The sequence below is a fragment of the Bos taurus genome, chromosome 14, assembly GCF_002263795.3.
Source record: "Bos taurus isolate L1 Dominette 01449 registration number 42190680 breed Hereford chromosome 14, ARS-UCD2.0, whole genome shotgun sequence".
Taxonomy (NCBI): Eukaryota; Metazoa; Chordata; class Mammalia; order Artiodactyla; family Bovidae; genus Bos; species Bos taurus.
The window spans coordinates 20696531-20717695 of NC_037341.1; the positions used below are offsets into that span (position 1 = coordinate 20696531).

Here is a 21165-nt window from a genome sequence, read left to right on the forward strand (position 1 = left end):
CTGGCCATCTACACATCTTATCTGAGAGAAATGTCTATTCATATCGTCTGCCCAGTTTTTAATCAGAGTGTGTTGTGTTTTTTGCTGTTGAGTTATATGAATTCTTTATATTTTTGGATATTATGCCCTCACCAGATAATTTGCAAATCCTTCCTCAGTTATTCATCAAATATCTTGAAATCGTCCTTGACTCGAGTTTACTTTCAATCCCCCACATTTTTTAGTTGAAAAACTTTACAACTTCCTTTTTATCTTTAAATCATATTCCCACAGAGTTTATCAACAGTGTACCCAAATTATCATTTTAAGACTTAATACTAATTCTTGTCACTCTATGCCCAGAAATCTCCAGTGGCTTTCTGTGTCGCTTGGAGTAAAGCTCATAAGGGGCTGGAATGCCCTGCATTATTCCTCGACCTCATTTCTTGACCTGTTGTTGTTTTGTTAGTTACTAAGTTGTATCTGACTCTTTCGTGACCCCATGGGCTGTAGCCCTCCAGGCTCCTAAGTCCATGGGATTTCCCAGGCAAGAAGAATACTGGAGTGAGTTGCCATTCCCTTCTCCCCAGGATCTTCCCCACCCAGGGATCGAACCCACATCTCCTGTGTCTCCTGCATTGGCAGGTGGATTCTTTACCACTGAGCTGCCTGGGATGCCCCCATTATTCACTCATTTCATTCCATCCCTGTGCCAACAGCCCCTGGCTTTTCCTCAAGCTCTCCTAGACTATCTCCATCTCAGGGTCTCTGAAATTGACTTCTGCCTCAAGTGTTTCTCTCACAAACATCCAGATGGTTTACTTCTTTATCTCTTGAGGTTTTGCCTTCATGACGACATGGACTTCCCATCCCACAGCCCCTCCTACACTCTGCTCTTGTCCATGCTTTATTTTCTTGACTGTACTTATCACTACACCCAGAAATATTAATTTGTTTATGCTCTTCCGTGTTGTATCCTGCTCGAGACTGTAACTCCTAGGAGGACATTTTTCTGTCTGCATTGCTTATGACTCTGTCTTTTCAACAAGGAAAAGACCTGATGCATAGTAAACCCTCAATAAATATTCATTGAGTGAATGATTACATTTTGAGGAGAGTTATGCTTAGGGAGATTCATGGGCTCCAGAAGAGCTCTGTTCCAAGGAGATGGTAAATGGCTCAATGAACATCATCTGCATCATCTGTGGATGCTCAGTAGATAGGTGGACCTGAAAGTCTAGAATTTACATTGGAAATGAGGAAAAGAGTGTTACTTGTGTATATAGCAATGCAAATCAAAGCCTTAGGAGTAGATGTGATGGTGAAAGATGACCACTGAGCTGAGGAAAGATGAGTTGATGTTGGAATCAAAGGCTAAACTTAAGCACATCTCTGCCTCCTGCTTTTTCTTCTGATTGCCGTTAATTTCTTGCCCACCCAACAGCTGAAAATAGGTGTAAAAATTTTAAAGTGCCAACTACATCAAATCCTTGACATATTCTTGACAAGGTATGAAAATATTAATCATTCCGAAATGTCTTCATATTTAGACTATTTATTTTTCTGACAACCAAGCTATAATCTCCAGTTTAACAGAGATGCGGCAGATATATTTTTGAGAAAAAGTTACTTGTATTGTTGCCCAGTTGCAACATTCAACAGTATTCTCCCTTTTACCAAGAGTACAGAAAGCACACCTCATGTTTTCCAAAGCCTTCCCACCTTTTTATACCTAGTGGATTTATACAAGTTGACACTGAACGTATTCAAAACCTGTGTGTAAAATGAGCTGGCTGCACAGAGAATGAAGGGGCTCTTTTGTGGACTGAATTGTGACCAGAGGAAACCTGCTGTATGACCAGTAACACCTCACAGTGACATGAGGCAGGTTACTAAAAATAAGGCTCCTGAAATCATAATGGCCGAAAAACTAAGATCACTTTTAGGTGGAGTCATTTTAGGAACTTAAAATACTTAAACCAGAGCTCTGGTGTTTTAATACTTAGCATCAGATACTAAGAACTTCCAACGTCATGAAGGGAATTACTTGGACCGCATAGCTCTCTCTCCTACATTGCATTGATTTAACAACCAAGTATGATCATCAAAACTAATTAAATTTAAAATGAGCACACACATTATATTTCAGAAGTGAACCGTTTGGCTTATAGCATTGAAAATACTCATATCCCTTGCTTCAGGATTTCATATTCATTGTCCAACAGCAAATAGCAACTGATTCTAGAGAATAGTGAAGAGTACTTGTTAATCATTCTAATCCAAATTCTTCATTTGAATTGTCTCTAAAGATATAAAAATACTTTTAAATCTACTGCTTCTCTTTGTTTACACTTTATCAAGAGTAAAATTTTAATCTGGCTAAGTATATTTCTGTGCAGCATTGATCAATGTTGAAAAGACTCTCCTGGGTGATAATCATGTTAAGTCCTTCCAGCTCCTGGAGCACTGTATTTTGAAATAAACCTTCATTTGAAATTAACATATGAAACAAAAGTGCCAACAGTTTCCATAGGTTAGATATCTTCAATTCTAGTTGAGTTTATTGCACTTTAAAGAGAAGGTCCAGCTGTTATCTATTAGCGTGGTTATGTTTCATTTATCTCAAGGAAATTGATTTTTATTTTGTGTGACTCATCTCTCTGTCCCTTTCAGGAGCTGGAGTTTTCGAATCTCTTTGCTGTTCTCCACTGCATTCATTCCTTCTTCGCTGCCAAAGTGGCTTGTTTGGACCCTCTGTTTCTAGGCAGTCAGGCTGCTGCCTCTGCGGCTTCCAGCTCCGGAGTACCGAGCAAAGCCAAGTACATGACCTGACAGCCTGAGCTCAGCCTCCCTCTCATCTTGACTTGTAAACAGAATGACCTTACTCATCGCCGCAGACAATGGAGAAGCCATCACATCCCCAAGTTAGCAGTGAAGCCAAGTGGAAATCTGAGCAGAGAAGATCAGACGGATCCCCAAAGCATTGCAGTTCGAAGGTCTCGAGGGATCGTCCTAAATGAGCGGGACGACTTGCTCTTCCTCGTTGGGTCAGGACCGCTGCGTTGTTTTCATTGAAAGGGAAGACGAACCGATGAATGACTCGAGTGTGTAAATAATATAAAAATTGTAAGCTACCTATAAATAAAACACCCATTAAACAGTCACGTCTGTATTTTAGACTATTTTGTATGACAAATGCATGAAGGGCCTGATCAGGAACCAGTGCCCTGCTATTATGTGAGGAGCGACAGAAGAAGGCAGAGGCCCTGAGACCAGCGTGAAGACCCTTGTCCAAGAAGAGAGCACCTCAGCTCACTGGTGTGGATTTCTGCTTATAGCTTCAGCCCATGACTTGACAGTGGCACCCCAGTTTGTGTATGCTGTTGTAAATCATTGCTGAGAATTTCAAAAAGATCATTACATTTGACCTACAATAGACACAATGTGAAATGGAATGTTTCTTCCTGGGGTCACTGACACCAAATGTTGTATTCACAGCCAGTGTTCCTTCAAAGATGCCAAAATGTGCTAATTTAGTGAGAAATGAAGGAAACACCCGTGAACCTCTTGTTCTTTCCTTCATTTAATGAGATTTCTATTTTACCTGGAATTTATTATTAAATTAAAATTTCATAAATTTTCAGTGACCCCAAAACCTTTCATAGAGAAAATATCAATTCATGTGGTGTAAGAGACGGTTCCTTCTTGTATTCCTAACCCCACCTGGAGCTGGAGTTAATCCTGATGGGAAATGTCCCCAGGAGGTATTCTCAAATCTATTACTTTTGCTGGGTAGATAACATCATTCCATTTTAGTTAGAGCATATGAGAGAATAAGGTGAGATATGAAAATACAAGTTAAAACTTCTACAATAAAATAAAATAAATTAAAAAAAAATCCAAACAGAAAAAAAAAAAATAAATAAAACTTCTACATTATCATGTCATAAAAAGCAGTCATACAATGACAAGTTATGAATTATTGTAGGCATCTTGTCCTAGGAATGTAGGTATAAAGGGGTTGGAAATTTGAAAGCCCTGAAGTGCACACAGCTCAGATCCCAGGTGTTTGTATAACATTGTCTGTCCTACACCACAGCTGTGCTGAGATCATCTTTTAAACAACCAGCTCCCTATTAAGAAAAAATTAGTTTTTTTATTAGTACACATGTTCCCAACTCAGTCAAACTTGTTGCATACTTCCTTGTGAAGATGACCAAGTATATAATAAGGTGGACTAATTTTAAAAAGAAGGAAAAAAAATCTCTCAGGAAGGAAACATTATTTGTAAAAAGGACACATGAACATTATAATTAAAAATGAACATCAAGCTATTTCCATAATCATTATAAATTATTAATTCACTCTGATCAACTCTTAAGCACATTAAATTGAAAAGAAGTGAAGGTTCAGGATTGTAGCTGAGCAAGTGCTCAGTTTGATCTAGGAGTCCTTTTAAAAAGAACTGGGGAAACTGGACAAAATACAGTTTTAACATAATTTATTTTAGTTAGAGCATTTAAATTTAAATAAATTTAAATAATTTATTTTGACCACCTAACTAAATACATTTTCAGAACGGGAATATGGTGGCTCAGGAGGTAAGAATCTGCCTGCAATGTTCCATCCCTGGATCAAGAAGATCCCCTAGAGAAGGGAATGGCAACCAGTATTCTTGCTGGGAGAATGCCATGGACAGAGGAGCCTGGCAGGCTATATAGCTCAGAGGGTTGCAAAAAAAGTCGGATATAACTGAGCGACTAACATGGCATAATGGGGATATGACTATGGCATTATGGCTCACTGTTTTTTGATCAGATACAACAGTCATTCTAAAATCAGAAGCCACCAAAGACATACTTAGGAGGCCACCAGCTCAAGGTGGCGGGGTGTGGAGGGATGGGCCCCTGCTTCAGGATCTGAGCAGAGAAGCCAGCTCATCACAGGACCTCTGTCATCACCTTGAGTGTGTGTTAGCCTGCCCCATATTGGGGTGACGTCCGTGCGTCCATAATGTGATGATCAGTCGGGCCACAGGCAATAGGAAATGGGCTACTCAACCTAAAGAAAGAGAAAGTTTGAAGCTTTCTACATGTATAACACAATCATTTAAAAATGTCAGATTTTGTAAAAACTCCATTCAAAAAAATAGCAAAAAAAGCAATTTAATTAAATGCCCTTTTTGTATGCCATAAAGCTCGTCTAGGCTGTGCTTATGTGTATGTAAAGGAAAAGGTGCACAATGAGATATGTGTGGGTATATGTCTCCTTGTATCACACACACACACACACACGTGTATATATAATAAAATGCTAAACAAATTCTATAGAAGAATATATTTCAAGTAAATATATTAATATACTTTAAATTTACATTGTAAATTGCACGCTAAATTAAAATTTATGATAATACCATGTTGAGTTTATTTTTGATACTACTGGAAAACAAAACCCACAGGCCTAAATTGCTACTTAACATGACTAGTAGAGAAGCCACCTATTACAAAAGTATTACTTTGATTTTCCTCAGTTAGCAAATAACATTTAACATATTTTTTCACTGTGCAATGATTAGACACTGAAATTTGTTATAACTTGGACTCCTTGAATGAGAAAACTTAGAAATAAACAAAAATATTCAGATTAATCTCTACTTCTCGTGTAATTTAGATTTAGATGCATGAGATTTTCTCCTTAAATCCTAGTTTATACTAGAGCCATTTTAACAGCAGAAAGCTTGATTATGTGTTAATCTCTCCAGTGCCTTGGTATATGTGTGTATGTGTGTGTGTGTACATACACAATATACATATATATACATATATGTATACATATGTGTGTATATAAATACATGCTAAAGTTCATGATGGTATACATTGTATAAGCTCAAAGGGAACATTACATTATACATACTTGGGTCAGAGAAAGGAGTTCAAATATCATTTGGCCTCTTTGCTAACTACTATAACAATGTATATTGCCTGATAAAGAGTCACAGTTCATTTAAGCTGAAGTATATTAAAGCAGGGACATTTGTAATTTGTTATATTGCAACAAGTATTTATTTCAAAGCTACTGTAATAGATAATGTAAGTGTAATGTGTACCCCAACATTTACCATCCAACACTATTTTTAAGGGAAAATAATAAGCGTGTCATTTCTTGCCCATTTTTCAGGCATGCACCAACTTAGAGTTTTAAAGCCTTTGATCACAAAACACATTCATCAAGAAGAAACAAGTCCTTGAAAATAAATGCCAACCCCATATTCACTATGTCAGCAGAGAGACTTTCCTTTGGGAACATTAAAGTTAGAGGTTTCCCTCGTTTTCAAAAACAAAACTTGTCATAAACTTTGTTTACATGGAATGCTGGGTTTGAGAAATGCTTGATTTATTACTGTGAAAAAGTATTCATCCTAATACAGATGTAGAATTACTGCTAGAAATCAGCAATGTGGAGAAGCTTTAAAAGCACAGGGGAGATCTTGTGCATAGCTCTTTAAGGTAAGTGTTAATGTTCTATAATATTAACACACGCTTCACACTGCTGTCCTGATGACTCTCCGTAAAGAATTACTTGATTCATTCCTCTAAAACTCTTGTTTATGATTTACTTTTATTGCCTAATACTTTAAAATTATAATTCACTTCTTTGCACATTTGAAGTTGCTTTTAAAGATAAATAGAATACTATAAATGTTATATATTTTATACATATTAAAACGCAATGAAAATACCAGAAGTATGAAATGTAAATATATTTATTTCATTTTTAATTGTTTTGGTGGATGTTTGTAAAATGTAAATTAATATCTGTGACAACAACTTGTCACTTTGTTCTTTAAGTTCATTAATGTACTACTAATAAAACTGTACCTTTTTTTAATGACGCATACAGGAAAATAAAAACATAATTTTTACTACATCTGTGTTTTCACTTCCTGGGTTTGATTTGTAGAGTTCACAGATGTTTAGAGCATGTCCTTAGAAGACTTGGCTGCCATGAACAGGGCCGGTGGTGAGCTGCTTCCCTTGGGTGCATAACCCTAAGAACACAATTTCTGGCCCACCAGTATGAAATGGAGCAGGACCCTATGGCCCTTCCCTCCGTGTCTTTTGCCTGCCTTTCATCTGTGGAAACACTTTAGCCAAAGAATAAGTTTAATCAGAGAAGTGAGAACATGCAGAAACAAAGGAAAATGGTCAAAGGAGATCAAATAATAATAATGTAGTCATTAAGCACAGTCAAGGACCTTTACTTAGTTCCTTCTCAAGGGTTATAGATCATATTCTGAGCCGTATCCTGTGAACTGTCTTATAGATACTGAAACCCCTACCAAGTGGAAGAAGTTAACTACATGATGACCAGACTGACATAAGCTGCTACAGTTTCAAGAAATGGCCTCAGGGAAATGGAAACCAACTGACCCTAGAACTGAAGATTAACTGCACCTAAAGCAATCAAGATGATGTTGGTCAGACCACTGATGGCCAATTTTAAGATAACTGTTAGAGCTGACTGCTGTTTCTGCATGTAACCTCCTCCCTGCATCTATGAAACCCCTGCCCCCGATTGTCAAGGGTGAGAGGGGAGGAGTTGGCCTGTGGACAGGAGTCTACACTCCCCACCGGTTGTCATCATCCAAAATAAAGCAAACTTTCCTTTCCACCAATCTGGACTGTTTATTGACTTTTGAGCAGCTTTTAGTAACAAGCATTAATGTTTGTGAAGATTAGTTATCTGGCCCCTAAAGGCCCTAGAGATGGAATAAAGATATTTGTCCAATTATTTAAGCAACCAGAATTACTGAAAGCAAGACTAGAGTTGTGAATGGGTTCACCATTGTGAAGCCATCAGAGTTATGGCTTCACAATGGTCCATTAAGAGCTGAATCTATACTGAGAAGACTGGTCTGACAGGACATGACTCTCTGGTCATTCGTAACTGAGAAGCAGCTCATTTCTGTGTCATAAGAGACTCCAGTCAGGCAATTACAGTGCCAAAGAGTGAACAATTGTAGAAATAGTTTTGAAACAATTCTGATATCTATGTTATTTTAGTTTCTTAATGATTATCTATTTGTTCTCATTTTATCTTTTTTTGAAAAAAATTTGCTGGAAAATTAATACTTGTTCATCGTAAATAATTAAACCAATCAAAAAGAACACAAAAACTCCAAATAGATACCATATTAAGTCTCACCACCACCAAAAACAAGCACAATTCCTCTTAGATGAACTTTATACATATATCTGATCCAAGAAGATCCCACATGCTGTGGATCAACTAAGCCCAAGCATCACAACTACTGAGCCTGTGCTCTAGAGCCAGGAGCCGCGACTACCGATGCCTGAGTGCCCTAAGGCCCATGCTCCACGAAAGAGATGCCAACATAGTGAGAAGTCTGCACATCAAAGCTAGAGAGTAGCCTGCACAGCAATAAAGATACAGTACGGTCAAAAATAAATAAATAAAATTTAAAAAAAAAAAGCTGAATTCTTCTGACACGTTCACAGCACTTGGCCACCTTGACTGCTCTGGCTGAAATTACCATCCCTCTCAAGCTTTAGTTTCTACAAAGGCTGTGACCGTGGCTACACTGCTTAGCTGTGTATCTTCACCACTGAGCTGACCCTGGAACACAAAAGGGGCTTAATGAAAAGGGCTACTGCAAAATGATTTCAATAAAAGTACTAATTAAAAGTGAAGCTTTGTTCGGAATTAAAGGGAATGAAGAATTAAAGAATGAAGAATTGATGCTTTTGAGCTGTGGTCTTGGAGAAGTTTATTGAGAGTCCCTTGGACTACAAGGAGATCAAACAAGTCAATCCAAAAGGAAATCAGTCCTGAATATTCATTGGAAGGACTGATGCCAAAGCTGAAACTCCAATACTTTGGCTACCTGATGCGAAGAACTGTCTCACTAGAAAAGACCCTGATGCTGGGAAAGATTGAAGGCAAGAGGAGAAGGGGGTGACAGAGGATCAGATGGTTGGATGGCATCACTGACATGATGGACATGAGTTTAAGCAAGCTCTGGGAGTCGGTGATGGGCAGGGAAGCCTGGCATGCTGCAGTCCATGGGATCTCAAATAGTCAGACACGGCTAAACAACTGAACTGAACTGAAAACGAATGACATTGCAAATTAAGTGATCCAATATACGTGGCGGGGCCCAAGTCAAGGACCACCTATTGTAATTCCTATCAGTCACCACATTCAGGCTCCCATCACCTACCAAGAATATTTATCTCCTTCCTGTTTGGTCTCTGGGCTGGGAGTTTGACCTGTTCTAAAAATCCACTGTGATTCAGCTATGGGGTCCCTTAAGAAACAGAGATCTGACTGTGTCACCTACTCCATACTTCACAAAAATCTCCTGTAACTTTACTGGAAATTTCAATCCGTTAATATGACACAGAGGAAAGAATATGCCCTGGATCCTCCCACTTCCTCACTTCTTCCATGTACAGTGTGGATCATACAGAACTATAGCAGAAACCAGTGTCACATCTGTTTATATAGGGCTTTAACTTAATCTTCCCCTGGATGCTCCGCCCAACCGCCATACCTTCCTCCTCCTTTAGAATTAATTCTGCTCTTGTGAATAGCAAAGAGTCTCTTCTGACTTTCCTACCCTGAAACTCCAGCCAAATCTCCTTTATGTGCCCTGTTTTTGTGTTTCCAGAATAGTGTCTGAAATGTCTCAGAAGAGTGTAGAATATAGTTGTCATTCCCATTTATCGATACCCACAGAGATGATGAATGCTCGAATACTGGGGCTGCTTCCTATTCATCAACATATCCTTTGTGTAAGAACAATGCTTGATGCATAATAGTAATTTAATGCATACTCTATGCTAATTAAAAATTAAGAATGAAATGTGGGAATGAGGGCGTAGGATCCTTCATATCACTTTTTCCAATATAACCTCCTTCACATGAATAGTTGCCCCCCTACACAAATTTTATAAAAGTTGCTTATGACAAGCTATTATTTGTAACCCTTCAGCATTATACAATTTTGATAAATGTGAGCAATAAGAAATAATTTATTCATTTCATTGAGGATAGACGCTATCAAAACATCATTCAAGTATGATTCAATTCTAAATATAAAAAACACAAAGAAGGGATTCTCAGCAATCCGTTTTTAATATGTCAAGCTCAACAAACACCTTTTATCAAGGGAAAGAAATATTTAACACTATGACAGCATGTGAAACAAGTGTGAAGACTCTGTGAAGTTGCTCTCATTGAACGACACACTCAAATATACTTCAAACTCATGTACGCACTCAACTTCAGCAACCCGATCTGATCTCTGAGAAACAGATAAAAGCAACTTCCATTAACAAGCTTTTTTCAGTGTTTCATATTTACCAGAATATTTATGAGATCTAAAAGGTTTATAAGGAAATAGAACATCTTAAAAGTTGACAGAAGCAAGAGGTATGCTCTGCCTTATTAATTTTACAGAGGTTTCCTTGTTTCTGTGAAGCCATATTTAGATGACGTGTACTTCCATGCAGCTTCTGGGCAGAAGGCTGTGGTTTTCAAGATTCTCAAGAAAATAGCCAGAGAAAGCAGTTTTGGGGTGATATTTGCCACCTGCATGTGTGGACTCCGGCAATTTTTTAGTCATCTTCTTCTCTTAGGACAAGGGCATCCACAGCACAGAACATTGGTATGAATTAAGTAGGCTAGCTTTTATTTGTGAAAGGGTACATTTTTTATGCATGCTTCATTTTAATGACTGTGTGACTAATTGAGCTCACAGCTGTACTTGTTCAGACATTAATATTTTCAGCAGATGGTATGTTCCAATCTAAATTTTTGGAATTCCTAATGTTATTATGGCAACATTTAAGTGAAAAATTTTGAGAATTACTGTTTAATTCTGTGGGTGTGAGTTATTATGAGTTTGTGTAGAATTATTGCTTCTTTTATTTTAATTTCTATAATTTAGATTCAGTTCATGTCTTTTCTGATGAAGATAGCTTAATCATTAGTATGTTCTAATTTTCTTCCCATCTGAAATATTAATATGTAAGATCTCCAAATTCTAGTGCTCAACTTTTTCAGCCTGACCAAGTCAAACCTATTTTGATTCCTTAGTTTATGCATAATACAAATTAGAAATCCATTTTTAAAGTTGTATTTATTTAAATTTCTGGCTCTACTGGGTCTTCATTGCTGTGCAGGCTTTTCTCTGGTTGTTGCACTGGCTTGTGGCACATGTACTTCTCACTGCAGCGGCTTCTCCTGTTGTGAAGCACAGGCGCTCAGGCACACAGCATTCATCGGTTGCAGACGTGGTTCAGCAGTTGCAGCTCCCGGGGTGAGTGGCTCTGTCTGAGGCATGTGGGATATTTCTGGATCGGGGATCAAACCCATGTCTCCTGCATTGGCAGCAGATTTTTTCTATCACTGAGCCACCAGGAAAGCCCCCATTTTTAAAATTTTGATGATATGAAGCGTTGAGATGATTCTTTAGATTTATTATAAGGAAACATGTATCTATCATATGTAAACAAAAAGGTAATTATCTATGCTTTCTTTACCCATAAGTGAAGTTTTAACTTTTTTTTTCTAAAAACCATGTCTACATTCTACTTATTTTTATTTTCGTTCTAATCATCAGTTCAGTTCAGTCACTCAGTCATGTCCAACTCTTTGTGACCCTATGGACTGCAGCACGCCAGGCCTCCCTGTCCATCACCAACTCCCAGAGCTTGCTCAAACTCATGTCCAATGAGTCGGTGATGCCATCCAACCATCCCAACCTCTGTCGTCCCCTTCTCTTCCCACCTTCAATCTTTCCCAGCATCAGAGTCTTTTCCAATGAGTTGCCTTTTTGCATCATGTGGCCAAAGTATTGTAGTTTCAGCTTTAGCATCAGTCCTTCCAATGAAGAGTCAGGACTGATCTCCTTTAGGATGGACAGGTGGGATCTCCTTGCAGTCCAAGGGACTCTCAAGAGTCTTCTCCAACACCACAGTTCAAAAGCATCAATTCTTCGCCACTCAGCTTTCTTTATAGTCCAACTCTCACATTCATACATGACTACTGGGAAAACCATAGCTTTGATAAGACAGACCTTTGTCAGCAAAGTCATGTCTCTGCTTTTTAATATGCTGTCTAGATTGATTATAATTTCTCTTCCAAGGAGCAAGTGTCTTTTAATTTCATGGCTGTAGTCACCATCTGCAGTGATTTTGGGGCCCAAGAAAATTAAGTCTGTCACTGTTTCCATTGTTTCCCCATCTATTTGCCATGAAAAGATGGGACCGGATCCCATGATCTTTATTTTTTGAATGTTGAATTTCTAATCATAGGCCTAATCAATTACATTACACAGTCAATGACCCCAAAGATGTTTTCCTTTCTTCGTATAAGTGTATGCACTCATTTTTCCCATTCCACCGACTTTGCTATGAGCTTTCCAGTCATTAATATGAAGAGCTATTATTGATCAACAATGTCTACAAGATCATTTTTCAATTGCTCATGAAATTATCAACTGTTTTCGGTAATGAGGTCAGAAAAAATACCCTGTTCTATTTCTTCTATAAAAGACACAGATAAACTAACAAACAAATAAAAATACTCCTAGAAACAGCCTTTTTATTAAATGCAGAGATAAGTTTGTTCAGAGTGGACTAAAATAAATATATTGAAAATGGCAGAAAAGGACAATGAAAAGCCCAAAGTTACCATTGCAAGCTATTTTTCCATCACTGACAAGAAGCTCTCTCACAAAAAAGCAATTATGAAAAAATTTAACATGCAACTAGAATTTTGTTATTTTAACAGTTATATATAAAGATAGATAGGGACTTCCCTGGCTCAGAGGGTAAAGAGTCTGCCTGCAATGCGTGAAATCCAGGTCAAATGGAGTCAGGAAGATGCCCTGGAGAAGGAAATGGCAACCCACTCTAGTATTCTTGCCTGGAGAATTCCATGGACAGAGGAGCCTGAAGGGCTACCATTCATGGGGTTATAAAGACTTAGATACAACTGAGCGTCTAACACTTTCACATTCATAAAGATATATAAAATAAAATTTTAAAGTTTTCCATATAAGTTAACTTTGTGTTGAAATGGAATATGTTGTCTAAGTTTATGTTTAAAAATATCAATGAAGTTTTCTAAATTAAATTGAAATAAAAAATTATATTTGATATTATTGGGGGTGATTTTAATATAAGAATTGGAAAAGTTCTTAACATAAACTTTCAATATTCCATCTTTAGCTCCAAACACACATCAGATTTTTGAAGCAGTCAATTCTGCTGCCCTAAAATTGTTTTCTTGTTCAGCCACTAAGTCGTGTCCGGTTCTTTGCAATCCCATTGACTGAAGCACACCAGGCTCCTCTGTCCATGGGATTTTTCAGACAAAACTACTGGAATGGATTGCCTATTCCTTCTCCAGAGGATCTTCCCAACCCAGGGATACAGGCTGTGTCTTCTGCCTTGCAAGCAAATTCTTTACCACTGTGCTACATGGATGGGCGTTTTTGTCATGTATGAAGATCATTGCTGCTAAGTCACTTCAGTCGTGTCCAACTCTGTGCAACCCCATAGATGGCAGCTCACCAGGCCCCCCCATCCCTGGGATTCTCCAGGCAAGAACACTGGAGTGGGTTGCCATTTCTTTCTCCAATGCAGGAAAGTGAAAAGTAAAAGTGAAGTCGCTCAGTCGTGTCCAACTCTTAGCGAACCCATGGACTGCAGCCTACCAGGCTCCTCCATCCATGGGATTTTCCAGGCAAGAGTACTGGAGTGGGGTGCCATTGCCTTCATTAAATTGAGCATAAACTCACCCCTCACAGACATACAGTTCACAGAACTTGTTTTGCAAGCTTTGTTATAAACTTAACAGCTATATCCAGTGATATTACTTATTTTTATTTTGCTATAAACCATACAGAACATTTTTCATAAATTTTTCATTGTCTCTGTTTATTATATATATAGCAACTTAACTCCTAACTTACTACCACATAAATGCTAGTGTGCAGACTTTCTAACGGCAAGCAATAAACAGCATTGCTAATAAAATAGGTGATATTTTAACAATTGTGTACATTTATGTTAGTTAAACAATTGTTAGCTTCATTTCACACATATCTTTGCTTTTAAGTATTATGAAGGTCATTTTTTAAACAACAGATTTATTTGGTATAATTTAAAGACTATAGAAATCACCCTTCTAAAATGTATAATACACTGGATTTTTAAATTTACTCACATAGTTGTCTAACCATGACCACTGTCAAATTCCAAAATATTTTCATCACCACAGAAAGAAACTCTAACCCATTAACATCCCTACCAAATTACCCATTTCCCCAAACTCTGATGACTACTTGTAGTGTAGTCACTAAGCCCTGTCTGACTCTTTGTGATCCCATGGACTGCAGCATGCCTGGGTTGCCTGTCCTTCACCATCCCCTGGAGCTTGCTCAAACTCATGTCCATTGAGTCTGTAATGCCATCTAACCATCTCATCCTCTGTCGCCCACTTCTCCTGCTCTCAATCTTTCGCAATACGTGGGTCAACTACTTACCAAGTTATTAATAGAATCAGACAATATGTGATTTCCTTTGTCTGGCTTCTTTCAGGTAGAACAACATTAAAAGGCTGTTGCAATTAATATATGCTGTGGCATTGGGCACAGGACAAGGTTAAATCCACAAACCTGGCGGTCTTCACATGATGCATTTTTTTCTTTCTTAATCAACACTTTTGGGTACTTGTGTGCAAGATTTTGGTTAATTTCTAGTGTTTTGAATAAATGTATTTTGACTATTTTTTTAGTATTCTCTTTTCTTCATGGAGGACTGGCTCCTCAGAAGTATATGCTCTGAGTTCTAGATGAGCTTCCTCCTGTCCTGAAGTTTTATTTTCCAAGGAAAGTGAAGAGAAGCAGAAATAATGATAGGCTCAGAGTTTAGAAAAAGGAGGGCATCTTTTCTCCTTCAGAAAAATAAAAATAATGAAGGAAGGAACAGGGAATTGTTATGGAGTTTTTGCCCTGTAAAAATTTTGAAAATATATTTTGAATTATTTCATTGATTCCATATCATGTCCATGCTTTCAGTTTAGACTTTGTTTTACTGATTCCTAGTTGATAGAACATGACTGTCTGTCACCTTCTGTATAAAACGAGTGACCAGAGTTAGTCCCCAAAGACCAGTGCCTTCCTTCTAGTTTCTCAATGTCTTTCTCCTCTTTCCCCTAAGCTTCTGCTGGGCCCTCTGTGACCCACGCTCATCTTTTTCCTTCTCTAATAATTTTTATTTTGACTTCTTGGCGTATTTTTTTCTATGTAGGTAAAGACTGTCCCTTTGAACACTGTTTACTTTTTTTTGGAAAGTGAACTAACCTTTTTTCTTTCCTTCTGAGTATCCACCTTTTGCTGTGCTCAGTCGCTCAGTCCTGTCTGACTCTTTCCAACCCCATGGACTGTAGCCTACCAGGCTCCTCTGTTCATGGGGATTTTCCAGGCAAGGATGCTGGAGTGGGTTGCCATTCACTCCTCCAGGGGATCTTCCCAACCGGATTGAACCCAAGTCTCACACATTGCAGGAGGATTCTTTACCATCTGAGCCAACAAGGAAGCCCAACCCTTTAGGTTGGTGAATATGTTAATATTATGATCACTCATTACATACTTGTTGAGTGCTGGAGAATTTCCACAGTGCAGATTTAGCTCAGCACTATATAAATATTCAATAAACATTAATTCCTGAACACATGCTAAATATTCTAATATACAGAAGCATTTGCTTGTTCAATTACAATTAATCATTTTCTGGCACCTATGATAGACACACTTAATATAAACAGACATAAAATTTCTCCTCAAATGACTTAGCAATTCATTGTGGCAGGTAAAAAGAAAAATGTAAAACTCAACTAGCAGGGCAAATATTTTCATTTTGATGATCTGCAGTTCATTATTTTTTGTTTTGTTTTATGCCTCATACTTTTGGTGTCATGTCTAAGAGCATCTCACCCTGCCTGAGGACCTCAAGATTTTTTCCTATGTTTTACATTTATATCTGGGAACCATTTAGACTTAATTTTTGTATAAAATGTAAGGATTAGGTTGTATTTGACTTTTTAATTAAATATATGCAAATAAATTGGAGTTTTATTTATTATGTATTAGAGACAGTATGGCCTTCCATGGTAGTTCAGCTGGTAAAGAATCTGCCTGCAACACAGGAGACCCCAGTTTGATTCCTTGGTCATGAAGATCCCCTGAAGAAAGGGATAGGCTACCCACTGGTGGGCTTCCCTGGTGACTCAACTGGGGAAAAAAAATCTCAATTAGAGATTTTTTATATAGACATGCATGTATACAAATATATGTATCCAATTCCTCAAGCACCATTTGTTTAGAAGACTTTCTTTTACTGAATTGCTTTTATATCTTTGCCAATAATTAGAAAATGGGCAAAAGATATGAACAAACATTTCAGCATAGAAAATACACAGGAGCAAATAAGTGTATGAAAATATGTTCAGCATCAACAGGCAAGAGGAAATGCAAACTGAGACCACAAGGAGATATCTCTCCAAGTATATCATAACCGCTATAGAAAATATATTGGCGATCATATCTTGATGAAGATGTAAATGAATTGGATCTCCCTTACATTAGTTATGGGAATGGAAAGTTGTAAAGCCACATGGGAAAACAGTTTGGCAGTTTCTTTAAAAACAAATAAATAAGCATGAGCTCACCACTCCACCCAGCAATTGACCCTCTGGGCATTTATCGCCCAGGAATTTTTTTTTTTTCTTTTGGTCTGGCCCTGTGGCATGCAGGATTTCAGTTTCCCAACCAGGGATCAAACCTGCATCCCCTGCAGTGGAAGCTCGGAATCTTAAGTACTAGACCACCCAGGAAGCCCCATCCCCCAGGACTTTAAGCTGTTTTCACACAAAGACCTTGCAGTGTGTTCAGAGCAGCTGCCCTAGCAGTGCCCCAAAGTGGAAACAAACACAAGGCCCGTTAATGGGTGAATGGTCAAGTATTCAACAGTGGGACACCACTCAGCCGTGAAATAGGACCAGACTGCTGACACCCAACAGCAAGGATGAATGTCAAAGGTATTCCGGGACATGAAAGAAGCAGGTCTCAATTCCCCTTACACAGCACTGGGAAAACAGGAACTTCCAACGAGCAGCTTGGGGTGGAGGTAAGCAGAAGGTGACAGGAGTAAGGTCTTTGTGACGGGGACAGCCCTGCATCCTGACTGCCATGCTGCTTACACACATCTGCACACACTGTGTGCATACAGATGTCCTGACTTTGTTACTGTGCCCTACTCGTGTGACCTGTGACATTGATGGGAACAGAGCCAGGCTGCACTCTGAACCATCTTTGCAACTTCCTGTAAGCCTGAAAGTCAAATTGAAAAGTGATCTACCAAGAACATTGGAAAATAGAGAAATGATAAATTCAGAAACAAAAATATGCTGAATTCAGAATAAACCTGCATTTACCTTTATGATGGTCTTTGCAGGCCTGTGGATGTGTCTGTATATGCATGTAGTTGTCTAAGAGAAACATGCCATTGTGCTGTGTTTTCTAACATACTTTCAACACTTGAAAATATACTGAGGACATTTTTTTCCTTCTCATTTCATACTTCTTATATCAATATCTTTTGATGGCTGGAATATCCTTTTAAGTTTGTCTGTTATTTTAAAACAATTATACTATTACCATCAAGATTGGTATCAATTTAAATGCCTGCCGGAGTCCAGCTCCAGCAGCCAGGGATTCAACCTGAAGAGATGAACCGTGTCGGCGATGAGAATGAGACAGCCCCTCGATTTTCTATGGACTGCCTGTTTATTTCAAGTTTAAGATTCTCTTTTGTACTTTTACAAAAACATTAGGCCAGAGGTTTGACATTTTCGGTTCCCCCTCTCCCAGATTTATTATCACCACAAATCATTGTTGCTCTTCAAACAGAGTTCCTGCTTCAGAGATTCTCTAGGAATCAGCCTTATCATCTATTATCTACCTCCTGTAATGTGTCCTGTAGTTAACTTGTGATTACATTGTAACTCATACTACATTCCTCAGTTTACTACTTATCTTCCTAAATCCTGTTTGCCCCTAACATCCTGAGCTCACTATCTTTTAAAAAGGCTTCTAGCTATAGTATCTCTAAAAATTCCTAACTTCTATAAGCTATAGTAAAATATGCTAACTTTACAACATTCCTTAAATCTTTAATTTCTAACTATTTTAATTATTGTTAAGCCCTAAATTCAGTAAACTCCTTTGTCATAAACATTCTCCTCACAAATAGGCTTCAGATAGCAATTCCTCCCATGACCTCAAGCTACGGTCTATGTGCTCATCCTGGAACACTCTTTTGTAAAAGTCCTTGAACAAATGTCAATGATTAACTTTATGAATTATTTTCTGAGCACAGCTGCAGAAGGCTTTGTGCCTTCTCATGCTCCTCTCAAGAACAATAAGCACCGTAATATTCCTTTTCAGTCAACTCAGCTGAGGAGAGGAAAAGACAAGTCAAAATTACAAGGCCTAACTCCTTAATCCCCAGTCTGTGCCTGTGGAATGAGGAGAGGGGACTAGGGGCCGTGTCAGTAATGCCTAACATGGCTCCTGACAAATGCCAACCTCTTTAAAACACTTATTGTGAATCCAAATATATACAGATCTCTTATAACAGAGTTGGAAAAATTCCTAACAGTAGAATTATATTAGTAAGATCAAAGATATAAAGAATTTGAAATGTTTCATACACATTTAATGAATGTTTCACAGCAATATTCTATCAGTTTACATGAATTGTAATAATGTATATCCATGAAGTGAGAGCTGACTGAGTTTGGTGTTATTAGCTTATTTATTTAATTTCTAGCAATATTGAAATTTATTTTCAAATACTGAGCATTTTTTTTTGAGTCCATTTATGCCTAGAGCATTTTTTTTTGCCATTTGTCCATTAATTTATTACATATCATCTTGCATGTTTTCTATACATTAATATACAATATTCAAATTTATTTTATACTCTTTTTAATTATTTTACATTGCTTTCCAATTTAACATTTGTCTGTTATTTAAGATGCTATTTGCCTGCTGTTTGACATGTGTATGTCTCAAATTATTTCCTAATTACACATACCGAGTTTTTCTTGATGACTTTGTTTATTTTTATTTATATAATGCTCCCCTAGTGCACAGATCAGTTTTTGGAGACAGTTTTTGCCTGTGCATCTCATGACTCAAACAACTTCCATGGGAAACACCGGCTGTCCCTCTTCTGAAAGACATTAGCAAGGATGCTTTTATAGTCCAATGTCTTGGATGATAGAACTGGTAGCTCCCTAAATAGCAAATAGCATGTTTGTTTTCAGCCTTGGGAAGCAGAGATAATGTCTCCTCCTAGAGTGGAGGTCAGGCAGGCGAACTGCTCAGTGTAATAAGATAACAGTGTCCACTGTAGCTGGTTCAGGAGTCCTTATTGTCCATATAACTCTGGGCTTCTCAGTGGTGTTGCAGCCCCATTCATGAATCATCCAGTCCTCTTTTCACTGCTCCATGGGACCAAGGGTCAGGAAACCAGCACAAAAAATAACGAAGCTCTCTGCCTATTGACATCACTGCAACTAATAAACTTAGCTTCAGCTTGTACCTGGGAGCCTCATATCTTCTGCCAACAGCCATGAGATTAACAGCTAGTGATCAGGGAAATCTCAGAGCCTTCACAGCTCTTGACAATTATATATAATATCTCCCAATATTTTCCTAGTTCATTTTCTATTTCATTCAATTATTTCTTTATTTAACATTTAAGTAGTTTAGGCATTTCTAGATTGCATATTGGAGACTGTAGAATTCTTAAGAGCTGAGACTATGGAGCCAGACCACCTGGGAAAAGTGCCTTTGGGATCTATATATATACATTTTTTTTTTTTTTACAGTTCTGATTAATCTATGATCATTTCAAAATAAAAAGTTAAAAAAATCATGGTAGTTAGCCAGAAGAGTTGAAAACTTACATTTGCACAAAACCATGCACCCATATTTTTTTGTGTGCAAATGTAAGTTTTCAACTCCTCTGGCTAACTACAAAGGTTTTTTAACTTTTTATTTTGGAATGATCATAGATTAATCAGAACTGTAAAAAAAAATGTGTATATATATATATATATATATATATATATCCCAAAGGCACTTTTCCCAGGTGGTCTGGCTCCATAGTCTTGGCTCTTAAGAATTCTACAGTCTCCACCCATATAAGCTTTATTCATAACTGCCAAAATGTGGAAGCAACTTTAATGTCCCTTGGCTTCCTAGGTGACTTCCCAGGTAGAGTCTACTTGCAATACAGGAGATGCAAGAGACGTTGGTTCAATCCCTGGGTCCGGAAGGTCCCCTGGAGGAGGAAATGACAACCCATTCCAGTATTCTTGCCTGGAAAATCCCATGGACAGAGGAGCCCGGTAGGCTACAGTCCACAGGGTCACAAAGAGTTGGACACGACTGAATCTACTTAGCCCTACTACTACTACTATGATGTCCCTTAGTAGGTAAATGGATAAATATACTATGGTGCAGACCATGTCATTCTATCATCAACCCTAAAATAAAGAGCTATCACACCATGAAAAGACAGTTTCCACATAGGTTTTTCCTATTTAATTGGTTAATATGTGAATTACACTAATGGATTGTCAAATATTGAACTAGCTTTGCCTTTCCTAGCTGATCTCCACTGGATTATATAGCACATACGTTTAAAACTGTCAATTTCTTCTCAGTGAAAATTTAGTTACATCCCTTCTATTGTCTTTCTTCTTCTTTTTTTTCAATCTAGTAAAAACTTCCAAGTTAGCTAACACACTGAAGTTCAGGGAGTAGGTGCAGCTAGAGAGGGCAGGCATCCGTGTTCTCACCCAGTGACCTACATCTCTTCCAAAGTTGATGTGATGCTTAGACAACTGAGGGTAGCTCTCCTTAGGCTGAGAAAGAGAACTCTGGTCTCAAACAAGACGTCATTTATGAAAATTTGAGGGGAAAAAAAGTGTGGAAGTTGTCGTCACAGAATCTCTCTGTGTATGGAAGCTGATGATGTAGAAAAATATATGATTGAACTACCAGAGCCAGAATTCTAG

General features: G+C 37.9%; 1 protein-coding gene across 1 annotated transcript in view; it reads left to right on the forward strand.

Annotated features, from left to right (window-relative positions):
• Window positions 1-3140, forward strand: part of SNTG1 (syntrophin gamma 1) — a 416897-nt gene extending 413757 nt beyond the window's left edge. The window contains exon 19 of the mRNA XM_002692659.6: window positions 2653-3140. Coding sequence (XP_002692705.3) covers window positions 2653-2811 — 159 coding nt within the window. The 3' untranslated portion in view covers window positions 2812-3140. The remainder of the gene's footprint in view (window positions 1-2652) is intronic.
• Window positions 3141-21165: the final 18025 nt, after the last annotated feature.